General features: G+C 42.7%; 1 protein-coding gene across 1 annotated transcript in view; it reads right to left on the bottom strand.

Moving 5' to 3' along the window:
• Window positions 1-258: 258 nt before the first annotated feature.
• Window positions 259-11,913, bottom strand: part of EEF2KMT (eukaryotic elongation factor 2 lysine methyltransferase) — a 69,839-nt gene continuing 58,184 nt past the window's right edge. The window contains exons 7-9 of the mRNA XM_040356992.1: window positions 9,023-9,312; window positions 1,878-2,027; window positions 259-442 (exon numbers count right to left, since the gene is read on the bottom strand). Coding sequence (XP_040212926.1) covers window positions 342-442; window positions 1,878-2,027; window positions 9,023-9,312 — 541 coding nt within the window. The 3' untranslated portion in view covers window positions 259-341. The remainder of the gene's footprint in view (window positions 443-1,877; window positions 2,028-9,022; window positions 9,313-11,913) is intronic.

The following is an 11,913-nucleotide window of genomic DNA, read 5'->3' as shown; positions in this document are numbered from 1 at the left end:
TGAACTAAACCTGCTTTACTCCTTTAGCAAAATCAACCCCACCATGTTTACTGCACAAGCTGAACTTTTTAATGAAAAATTCCAGCACCGTCTGCCCCTTTGACTGCCCATATCTAACCCAAAATCTATGAGACTTAGTCAGCTGTGTGTCTTGTGAAGATATTTGAATAGCAGGAGACCAAATAAGTCTTGCTACTGACAGCATTATAGCAAATGACAGAACAGTCTTGGCATTCCCTTTACAATATGCAATTTACAAAAGACTTAAATGGTATTTTTAATACTAAAACATAAATGTAAAAAATATGTACAAAAACACCAATATTTTAAAATATTTACATTTATATTGAAACCCGAAGAATATGTATAGTGCAATTTGCATCATATACAAAAATATTTTTTTTATGATTAGCAACAATTTGCCACTTCAGTCCAGCCTCATCTAAAGGGATGAAAAGGTAAAAAAAAAAAAACACATTAATGAAAAGATAGATATTAAAATTACACACCTGTAATGAAAGACATGGGTCAGATATCCTGTATGTACCTCACAGACAATGCTAGCTGCTGTCTGTCATGCTGATTCAAAACCTTTAACCACTGTAAACAAAGCATTTCCCTGTTCTGCCTAGTGACAGGACAGTGGTAGCCCAGCCCCCTACAGGTAGAATTGCTCCCTAGGACACACTTAACCCCTTCATTCCCCCTAGTGTTTAACCCCTTTTCCCTGCCAGTGTCATTTACACAGTAATCAGTGCATTTTTATAGCACTGATCGCTGTATAAATTACAATGGTCGCAAAATAGTGTCAAAAGTTTGATGTGTCCGCCATAATGTCGCAGACCCAATAAAAAAAAAAAATCCGCAGATCGGCCTAAACTGAGGGAAAAAAAATGTGGAATATTTATGGTGATCAAATACCACCAAAAGAAAGCTCTATTTGGTGGGGGGGAAGTTGTCAATTTTGTTTGGGTGCAACATCGCACAACCACACAATTGTCAGTTAAAGCGACGCAGTGCCGAATCGCAAAAAGTGCTCTGGTCAGAAAGGGGGTAAATTCTTCCGGGGCTGAAGAGGTTAAAACTCAGAATCACTGGCTTGTGAACAACTATGTTGATAAATTCACACTTTACTTTCCAAGTTCTGGGTTAAGGACTAAAAAAAAGTTCCAGTCATAGCATCAGCATGACAGCACAAGTATTTTCTGCCAAGGTTGCATCTAAAAACGCACTTAACGCGGTTGTTCCATTACAAAAAAAAAAATTTTTAAAGTCAGCAGCTACTAACACTGTCCATTCGCAGTAAGGCTTCACTGCCCGTTTCCTACTGCGCATGCGCGAGCAGCGCAACGCTTTGTGAATGGGCCGGCTGCTTTCTGGCACACACAGTTCTCAGAATGCAGCGCACCCCATTCACAAGAAGACACCCAGTGTAGGAGGAGGAAGAGAATCCACCGCGGAGGATGAAGAGGCAGATTCAGCACTTCCGCATAGCAACAGCTATTTAGAGTCAATTTTTTTTATTTTTTTTTAGATTTTTGGTGGAATATTTTTTTTCAGGTGGAACCTCCACTTTAAAGGGGGCCTATAAGTATGCAGTGATTTTGTGTTTCGTTATTGTAAATATTTGAAATCACTTTGCAGAAATCATTTTGACACCAAGGAGTCTTGTTATGTTAATCAACATGCACAAAAATGCATTGGGATTCAAGGTTCTATGACAAAAAACTGTAAATAAAACCTGTATAAAAACTAACAACGCCTATAACATCAACACTTGTTAAAGTGACTGGATTTTTTTTAATGTAATATGCCAGCTTCTAAAGCAAGGGAACATTGCCTCAATTACAAAAGCAGAGACTTCAGCATAAACTTACCTAGTTTTGTCTGAAACAGTTTGTAGGTTTCTGAGTTGCGAACTGTAGAAGCTACAAAGATATGCAACCGCTTTTCAACTTTTTTACAGAGCAGAAGTTTGCACAGGATGTTTGAGAATGATGTTATTACATCAGGGTCGTATACAACATCTGAAAGCCACAAAATAAATTCATGTAAATGGTTTTGTATAAGTTTACAGCCCTGTAGCTTTTATTTATATCACACACATTCATACATACATACACAACCGGTAAACTAATGCCTTGTTTCCACTGAACGGAACGGTTCAGGTCAGTAGATTTGGAACTGTTTAGAACGGACCGGTCTATTCTCGTGAGCGTTTCCACCGCAAATCGGACCGTCGGGACCATACAGGATTTAGAAAAAATGCCTAGCACGTCCACCAATCAGTGGAATGTATTGCATCTCCGCCCTAATGGAACCGTTCCATTTTCTATGGCCCCACATCTGAAGCAGGACCCAGAATGGTCCGGTACGGTTCGGTTTTATGGCACACTTTCATAATGGAAACACCCAAAATAGTGTACCGAACCGACCCGCTCAGTGGAAACGAGGCATAAGTATTCAACACTTCACCATTTTTCTAGGCAAATATATTTATAAAAGGTGTCATTGACATGAAATTTTTAATGTCGGAAACAGCCCAGGCAATCCATACATACAAAGAAACCAAAACAAATAAGTTCAGAAATTAAAGTAAATGTGTAATAAAATGAAATGACACAGAAAAAAAAGAAGAAGTGAACACGCTAAGTTAATAGTATTTAATACTTTGTACAAAATCATTTATTGGTAATTACAGCTTTAAGACGCTTCCTGTATGGAGAAACTAGTCGCATGCATTGCTCAGGTGTGATTTGGGCCAATTTTTCCACACAGTCTTCAAATCTTGAAGGTTCCGTGGCCCTCTTCTATGAACTCTGGGCCAGATTCACGTAGAAGTGCGGCGGCGTAACGTATCGTAGATACGTTACACCGCCGCAAGTTTTCATCGCAAGTGCCTGATTTACAAAGCACTTGCAATGAAAACCTACGCCGGCGGCCTCCGGCGTAAGCCCACGTAATTCAAAGAGGCGTGTGCCATTTAAATTAGGCGCGCTCCCGCGCCGGACCTACTGCGCATGCTCCGTTCTGAAATTCCCGCCGTGCTTTGCGCGAACTGACGTCACTTTTTCGAACGGCGACGTGCGTAGTGTACTTCCGTATTCCCGGACGTCTTACGCAAGGAGGAAAATTTTTTCAATTTTGATGCGGGAACGACGGCCATACTTTATACAGCACATACGTGTGCTGTGTAAAGTTAAGGCACCAAAAACGACGACTAACTTTGCGACGGGAAACTAGACTAGCAGCGACGTAGCGAACGCGAAAAACCGTCGTGGATCGCCGTAACTACTAATTTGCATACCCGACGCTGGTTTACGACGCAAACTCCCCCCAGCGGCGGCCGCGGTATTGCATCCTAAGATCCGACAGTGTAAAACAATTACACCTGTCGGATCTTAGGGCTATCTATGCGTAACTGATTCTATGAATCAGTCGCATAGATACTCTGAGAGATACGACGGAGTATCTGAGATACTCCATCGTATCTCGGCTGTGAATCTGGCCCTATGATCTTTAGTTCTTTCCATAGATTTTCTTTTGGATTCAAGTCAGGTGATTGGCTGGGCCATTCTAGCAGCTTTGTTTTCTTTCTTTGAAACCAATTGAGTTTCCTTGGCTTTGTGTTTGGGATGATTGCCTTTCTGAAATGTCCACCCTCATTTCATCTTCATCATCCTTGTAGATAGCAGGAGTCTTATCAAGAATGTTTTGGTAAAATGTTCTATTCATCCTTCTTTCAATGACTTACAAGTTTGCCAGTACCGTATACTAAAAAACAGCCCCACAGCATAATGTTCCCACTTCCAAACTTGTTGGTTTGGGGTGGTGTGCAGTGCCATTTGACCTCCAAACATGTTGTGTATTATGGCATCCAAAGAGTTTAATTTTGGTCTCATCTGACCAGACTATATTCTCCCAGTATTTCACAAGCGTGTCTAAATGTTGTGCAGCAAACTTTAAACGAGCTTCAACATGCTTTTTCTTCAGCAAAAGTATTTTGTGGTGAGCATTACTTATCGTTTTCTTTAATACAATTGTACCTGCTAATTTCAGGTCTTTCTGAAACTCTCCACATGTGGTCCTTGGCTCTTGGACAACACTTCTGATAATTATTTTCACTCCTCTGTCAAAAAACTTGCAAGGAGCACCTGGTCATGGCTGGTTTATGGTGCAATTATGTGCTTTACACTTCCTGATTATGGCCCCAGCAGTGCTCACTGGAACACTCAGAATTTTAGTATACCTTCTGTAACCAATGGCATCAATATGTTTTGCAACAATAAGGTTGTGAAGGTCTTTGCTCTTACCCATCATGAGATGTTTCTTGTATGACTCCTTGGTAATGAGACACCTTTTTATAGGCCATCAGTTGAGACCGAACCAGCTGATATTAATTTGCTCTGACAAGGGGCAGAATTTTTATTTGCTGATAGATTTCAGTTGGTGTCTTAGCTTTCCATGCCTTTTTGCACCTCCCTTTCTTCAAGTGTTCAATAGTTTTTCCCCGTCATTTACATTTTATTACACAACTTAATTTCTGAACTTATTTGTTTTGGTTTCTTTGTATTGGGTTGCATGGGTTGTTACTGACGTGGTGAAAATTGTGTCAATAGTACCTGATTTATATGGAGACCTCTCAGTAAAAAAGAAATAACATGACATTAAATTACCATCATCCTAACAATTTGAATAAAGATAGGGTTCATTGGGACCCCAGAGACCCAAAGAAGCCAAGGGGAGTGGGTGGGGGCTAGTGGACTGTATCGGTACTAGATAAATCAGTTATGCAGAAGAGTATAGTAAAGGTAAAAAATAAACATAGCATAAGGGGATTGAAGAATACACAATGTTTTAAAATTACAACAATAGTAGTGTAAAACAGATGGATTATACGACCAGCCAACACATCATAGAGGTGGTATATAGGCCCTAGTCTGCGGGCAACGATGAGGCGGAGGGGGTCATATAGATCAGGATCTCTACTAGTTTCGCTACTCGTGGTAGCTTCGTCAGGAGATATTGGTCTAAAAAATGACAATATATTGTTATTAGCATTACAGGTTATGTACACATGGGCACATATGTACAAAACCACTCAAGTAAAGAATACACATATATACAATCATTGGAAAAGTTCAAGAGGACAATGCAAAGACTGCGCGGCTTACCTGTGCACACAAATTCACTCCTTGGGGGAGCCTAGGCCCAACGTATGATTGTATATATGTGTATTCTTTAATTGAGTGGTTTTGTACATATGTGCCCATGTGTACATAACCTGTAATGCTAATAACAATATACTGTCATTTTTTAGACCAATATCTCCTGACGTGTGCAAGTCATATCATCTACAAACCATGGTATATATACACTGGAATTTATGCAGCTCTGACTTTCTCATCAGTAGAACCCCCCCCCCCCCCCCCCAAATGACCACTTTTTGGAACCCCACGGTTGCTGAGAGGCATGTAGAGTACATGGAAGATTTTATTTTTTGCCACAAGTTTTGGGAAAAATAAATGGATTTATTTTTTTAAATACAAAATATGTAATGAGATATTTCTTACACATACCATGGAAATATGTGGAATCGCACTCCAAAATACATTCTGCTACTTCTCCCAAATATTGGGGATACCACGTGTGAGGGACTTTTTGGCAGCCTAGCCACATAGAGGCTCATAATTCAATAAGCACCTTTAGGATTTCAAGGGGCGTGAATTTTAGGGCTTCTGAAAATGACACCAAACACATTTTCTGAAGCCCTAAAATGTCAAGACAGTATAAACACCCCCAACCCCTTTTTCAAAAGTAGGCACTGCAAGGTATTTGCTGAGAGGCATGTTGAGTTTTTGGTAGATCTTATTTTTTTCCACAAGTTTTTTAAAAACGAAGAAGAGAGTTTTCTTTCTTTACTTCCCAAAAAATTGTGACAACAAATAAGATCTGCCAAATACTCACTATGCCTTTTAGCAAATACATTGGAGTGCCTACTTTCCAAACCGTGGTAATTTGGGGGGTGTTTGTAATATTCTGGCATTTTAGGACTTCTCTAAAAGGTAGTTAGGAAATCAAATGTGCAAGTTACGCCCTTTGAAAGCCTGAATGTGCTCAATAGATTTTGGGTGCCCATACACACCTAGGCTCCCAAAAAGTCTCACCCCTTATACACAGGAGAAGTAGCAGAATACGTTTTGGGGCTGATCCTGCAAACACTGCATTTTTGGGGACACTATACCAAACAGACATACAAACTATACTAGTAATGGCAGTGATCAGGAACTTAGTGTCACTGTGGTAGTGTGGCATGCAAGGGACTGGTGCTAACTGACACTGGCTGGGAGGGACACTAATGTTGCTAGTGACACTAATAAAGATCACAAAAAAAGGCATAAGTGACCGTTTACTGTTACACTTGTTAACATGGGTGATCAGGAGGGCAATCAAGGGGTTACCTGTGTGCCAAACTACTCATCTTAATCTCAGCTCTGAACAGTGAGTGAAATCAGGAAGAAGAACCAGTAAAGCAGGCCATACACGGTTGAATTTCAAACAAATTATTTTTTCAAAATCAGAAAGTTTTTTTTATGTGATCCGATGATGCCACCATTGATTTTCGAAATTCGGCCGACAAAACCTTCATGTTGCCGGGAATATTCGTTTCTCTCCGGGAATATTCTTTTCTTGCACATGTAAATTTTTTTTTCTATTACATTTCTCGCACGATTCTCCCATCATTGATCAGAAAATCGTTTGTTTTTCAAAACATTTCCAACATGTCGGATTTCTCAAATTTGTTTGCAGCACGAAAATCGGCTGTTGCTGTAGCCCACTAACGGTGCGAAATTCGTACGAAAATTATTTGATACGATTTTCGAAAGAAAATTATTTTTAAATTTCGAACCGTGTATGGCCGCCTTTAGATCTGTGCTGTGATTGGCTACAACTATCAGCAGCTGTGAGCCTGCTGACAAACTCATGCTCTGTCCAGCCACAGCACGAGCAGCAGGGAGCGCATGCCTGTAAACCCGGAACAACAGAGCCACCAGTCAACAGTAAAGTTACAACTGCTGGTCGGCAAGTGACCCAAGTATCTTGCACAAGCTGGACGCCATGCATGGACGGAAAATCTTGAGCGGCCAAATTTCGATCCACGTATGGCGACAGTGGCAGTATAGAAGTCAACTTCTGTGTAACCAGCCTGTTTGATTTTTCTGATCAATCAGTGATGTCAGCTATAGTCAGCAGATGATCATTATATTCTGATTGAGGGGAAGTCTCCTCACCATCAGAATAAATAACACAGTGGAAGCAATTTCTCCATCCACCTCAAAATGTGTGGATGGGGAAAATCGGGTAATTCATTTTTTGTCCAACCAACTGGTTGAATAAATAGTTTATAGGCTGCCATAGATTCAACCCCAATTGTATTCTTAAGTATGGGGTGTGTGTGTGTATATATATTTATATTTATATATTATAAAATGTCCACTTGTCTTTCAACAATTTCAGCAAACTGCAAAAAAAGTAAAAAAAAAAAAAAATATTCCCCCTGCAAGTTAAGAGCATAATGTGCTAGTATGCATGTGCTAGTAATATTTACTGTACCAATAGGTAAGCCTTATTGGGTAAAATAAAAAAAGCAGGCTTTGATACGGCTTTAAAAAAAGCAAAGTGGGGGGACAAAAAAAATAAATAAATACATACATATTCTAAAAAAAACTGGGGAATGCCCAGGGAATAACCAAGCCTACTTACCGACCAGCTCGCAGAACAACCAATTAACCTGTCTAACAGTATGTGTTAAAAACAGGGGTTTTGTCCACACGCATTTGCAAACGCATTCATGTATATTCACCTATATGGCTGAAATAAGTGCACTCCTGTGACCCAAAAGAGGAGTATGGCCAAAAAAAGTTTTGCCCATACTTCTCTTTTAACCACTTGCCGTCGCCGCTCCGTCATAATACGTCCACAAGGTGGCTCTCCTAGGCGAGATCACGTATTATGACGTCCTGCCTTTTAGCCGCCACTAGGGCACACGCGATCGCTCGGTACAGAGCGGGGAACGGGAGCTGTGTGTGTAAACACACAGCTCTCGTTCCTGTCAGCAGGGGAAATGCTTTTCTTCGGTTCATACAATGTATGAACCGAGGATCAGTGTTTCCCCTAGTGAGGCCACCCCCCCCCCCACAGTAAGAACACACCCAGGCATACTTAACCCCTTCCCCGCCCCCTAGTGTTAACCCCTTCACTGCCAGTGGCATTTTTATAGTAATCTAATGCATTTTTATAGCACTGATCGCTATAAAAATGCCAATGGTCCCAAAAATGTGTCAAAAATGTCCGAAGTGTCCGCCATAATGTCGCAATACCGAAAAAAAAATCGCTGATCGCCGCCATTACTAGTAAAAAAATATTAATAAAAATGCCATAAAAATACCCCCTATTTTGTAAACGCTATAACTTTTGCGCAAACCAATCAATAAACGCTTATTGCGATTTTTTTTTACGAAAAATATGTAGAAGAATACGTATCGGCCTAAACTGAGGAAAAAAAACGTTTTTTTTATATATTTTTGGGGGATATTTATTACAGCAAAAAGTAAAAAATATTCATTTTTTTCAAAATTGTCGTTCTATTTTTGTTTATAGCGCAAAAAATAAAAAACGCAGAGGTGATCAAATACCACCAAAAGAAAGCTCTATTTGTGGGAAAAAAAAGGACGCCAATTTTGTTTGGGAGCCACGTCGCACGACCGCGCAATTGTCTGTTAAAGCGACGCAGTCCCGAATCGCAAAAAGTACTCTGGTCTTTGGGCAGCAATATGGTCCGGGGGGTAAGTGGTTAATAAAACTTATAGCAGAATTTCGAGTTTAATTAATATTCATACACTTTTTATGTGTATATTAATTATTCTCTAACAAAAGCAAAAATACAATTTCCATGTAACCTAATCAGTTTCTACAGTTAATATTTCATAGTTATTTTATTTTTCACATGCTATTGTTTTACCTGCTGCAATTATCACATCAGCATCAATGTGTGAAAGCTGTTGTTCTTTAATGGACTCCCAATCCAGTTCTAAAACTGACATCTGAACAGTATCTGAATCTTTTACTCTTTCAGGAGTTTTTGTGTAATCATCTTCATCAGTAAGCACAAAGCCATTCAAGTGAATATTTTCTCTAAGCTTCGAAAGCACCTTCTGGTGACAATCGCTGAACATGTATTTCTTAGGAAAACAGCTCTTGCATATAACCAGTCCTGTCAGTCCAATTCCACTTCCAAGCTCTAATACAGTTCTGGGAAAAAACACAACTCTTACAGCATTAAATAATTCACATATATTCACCAGAACTATACAAACTTTTCTAACTGAAAGTATATATGAAAGCTGAACGTAAATGGTTAGTTAACCTTTTTACAGAAAAAATTTAATGGTGAACTAACCCCATACATCCTCCCAACCCGCCAGTCCCTGATGTACTGTATTTTTCGCTCTATAAGACGCACCTGACCATAAGACGCACCTAGGTTTTCAAGCAGGAAAACAAGAAAAAAAATATTCTTAACCAAATAGTGTACCAAAATATTTACCAGTGCCCATGAAATGCTGTCCGCCATGTGCCAAAGAAATGCAGCCCGCCCTGTGCCATTATTGCAGCCCGCCCTGTGCCATCGCTCGGGCTGCTCTGTCTTTTCAGCAAGTGTCAGGACATATCGAGAGATCGCCCGGTGCTCATGAGGGCTTCGGGCGTCTTTCCTCTTCCGGCACCCTGCTGCGGATAGCTGGCCTGGCTCCCTGCTGTGGGTCAGTGGGTGGCTGGCATGGTGCACCCTGCTGTGGGTGGTTGGCCTGGCTCAATGCTGTGAGTCAGTGGGTGGGTGGCTGGCACGATGCACTCTGCTGTGGCTGACAGAGAGGGGTGGGCTGATAGAGAGAGGTGGGCTGACTGACAGATAGGGGGTGGCGCTGATAGGGGGAGATGCAGTCAGAGAGGGAGGGGGCGCAGACAGAGGAGGTGGTGCTGTTAGGGGGGACGCAGATGGATAGAAAGGGGGTGTAGACAGAGAGGGAGGGGGCACTGACAGAGAGAGGTGGGCTGATAGAAATGGGGCTGATAGAGGGGGGGGGTGCTGACACAGAGGGGTGGGCTGACTGACAGAGGGGGAGGGAGGCTGATAGAGGTGGGCTGGCTGACACAGAGGGGGAGGTGGGCTGGCTGACACAGAGGAGGAGGTGGGCTGGCTGACACAGAGGAGGAGGTGGGCTGGCCGTCACAGAGGGGAAGATGGGCTGGCCGACACAGAGGGGAAGGTGGGCTGGCCGACACAGAGGGGAAGGTGGGCTGGCTGACACAGAGGGGGAGGGGTGGCCTGGCCGACACAGAGGGGAGGGGTGGCCTGGCCGACACAGAGGGGAGGGGTGGGCTGGCCGACACAGAGGGGAGGGGTGGGCTGGCTGACACAGAGGGGAGGGGTGGGCTGGCTGACACAGAGGGGGAGGTGGGCTGGCTGACACAGAGGGGGAGGTGGGCTGGCTGACACAGAGGGGGAGGTGGGCTGGCTGACACAGAGGGGGAGGGGGGCTGGCTGACACAGAGGGGGAGGGGTGCGCTGATACGGGGGCGCAGACAGACAGGGGTGGGCTGATAGAAAGGGGGGGTGCTGACACAGAGGGGGAGAGGAGCTGACAGAGTGATCAGATCAGGAGACATACAGCGTGCCAGGCAGAGAGGCAGGACTCACACGTGCAGTTCCAGTCCCCACATCCGATGGAACACCACGGTCACTCACAGACCAGCCCCGTCGGCAGCGCGCACATGACCCGATTCACAGGGAGCTCATCGCCCATCATTAAGCTGTGCTCGCAGTGATTACTTGGTGTTAAATTTTTAAAACCGCACAGGTCTTATGTCTCAGTCCGCCCCTGCAAGTGCCGCTACATTTGTGCGGGAGTCGGCCACGGGAACACGGGCGGGGGGCTTTCTCCCATACCTATGGCAAAACACAGCACTGGGGGGGGGGGGTGTTGGCGGTGGCGGGGCCTGATGTACATTCACTCCATAAGACGCAGAGACATTTTCTCCCATATTTTTTGGGGGAAAAAGTGCGTCTTATGGTCCGAAAAATACGGTACTTACATCCGGTGATGCGGAGCTGTCAGGGCCCATGCATCGGTTCAACAGTCCAGGGATTATAAATCTCCGCTCTTTTCCATCTCTATTGGTTCTAGCCCCTCATCATTCTGTCAATGGTCCTTTTCCTTTGCTGAAGCATGGCATAGTTTAAGCACTGCTACAAAGCATGTGCACTTGACAATTATTTCTACGATCGTAGAGGTACTGTACCAAGTCATGTGATACAGCATATGAAAAGGAAAGGTCAGAGGATTTTATGGGTAACCAGAATCCTAAATTCATGCAAAATGAAAGATGGAATTAGCCTTTAAATTGGTTGCTAGGAATGAGACAAACTGGTTTAGGAAATACTGCTCTAAATTATTTCTCAATGCTACTCAAAACACCAAGAACAGATATGGATACAGGGAGGGGAACTGCTTAAAGTTCCGTTTTTATTACAGCTCTGCCCAGAACCCCATACCTGTAGTCAACTGATAGAAAAACTAACCCCCTAGGCTATAAGCTCGTACCTCTGGGTGGTTGGACAATGGCACAAGCTTTTGAGGACACTACTCCGTGAATCCTCAGCTTTTTAGGAAGCAATACAGAGTAACCCAGGAATAGAGAAGAGAGAGAGTGGCCTGTGTCCTGGACTGTACTATAGAGATGTGGAATTTACGAGCAAGTCAGAATTCCTTTTTTTCTTAATCGCATAGCACAGGACACAGGCTAAGTATTCTTATAAAAAGAAAAAAAAAGAAAAAAATTCAACAATGCTGA

The sequence above is a fragment of the Rana temporaria genome, chromosome 6, assembly GCF_905171775.1.
Source record: "Rana temporaria chromosome 6, aRanTem1.1, whole genome shotgun sequence".
Lineage (NCBI taxonomy): Eukaryota > Metazoa > Chordata > Amphibia > Anura > Ranidae > Rana > Rana temporaria.
This window is presented reverse-complemented; position numbering and strand designations above follow the sequence as displayed.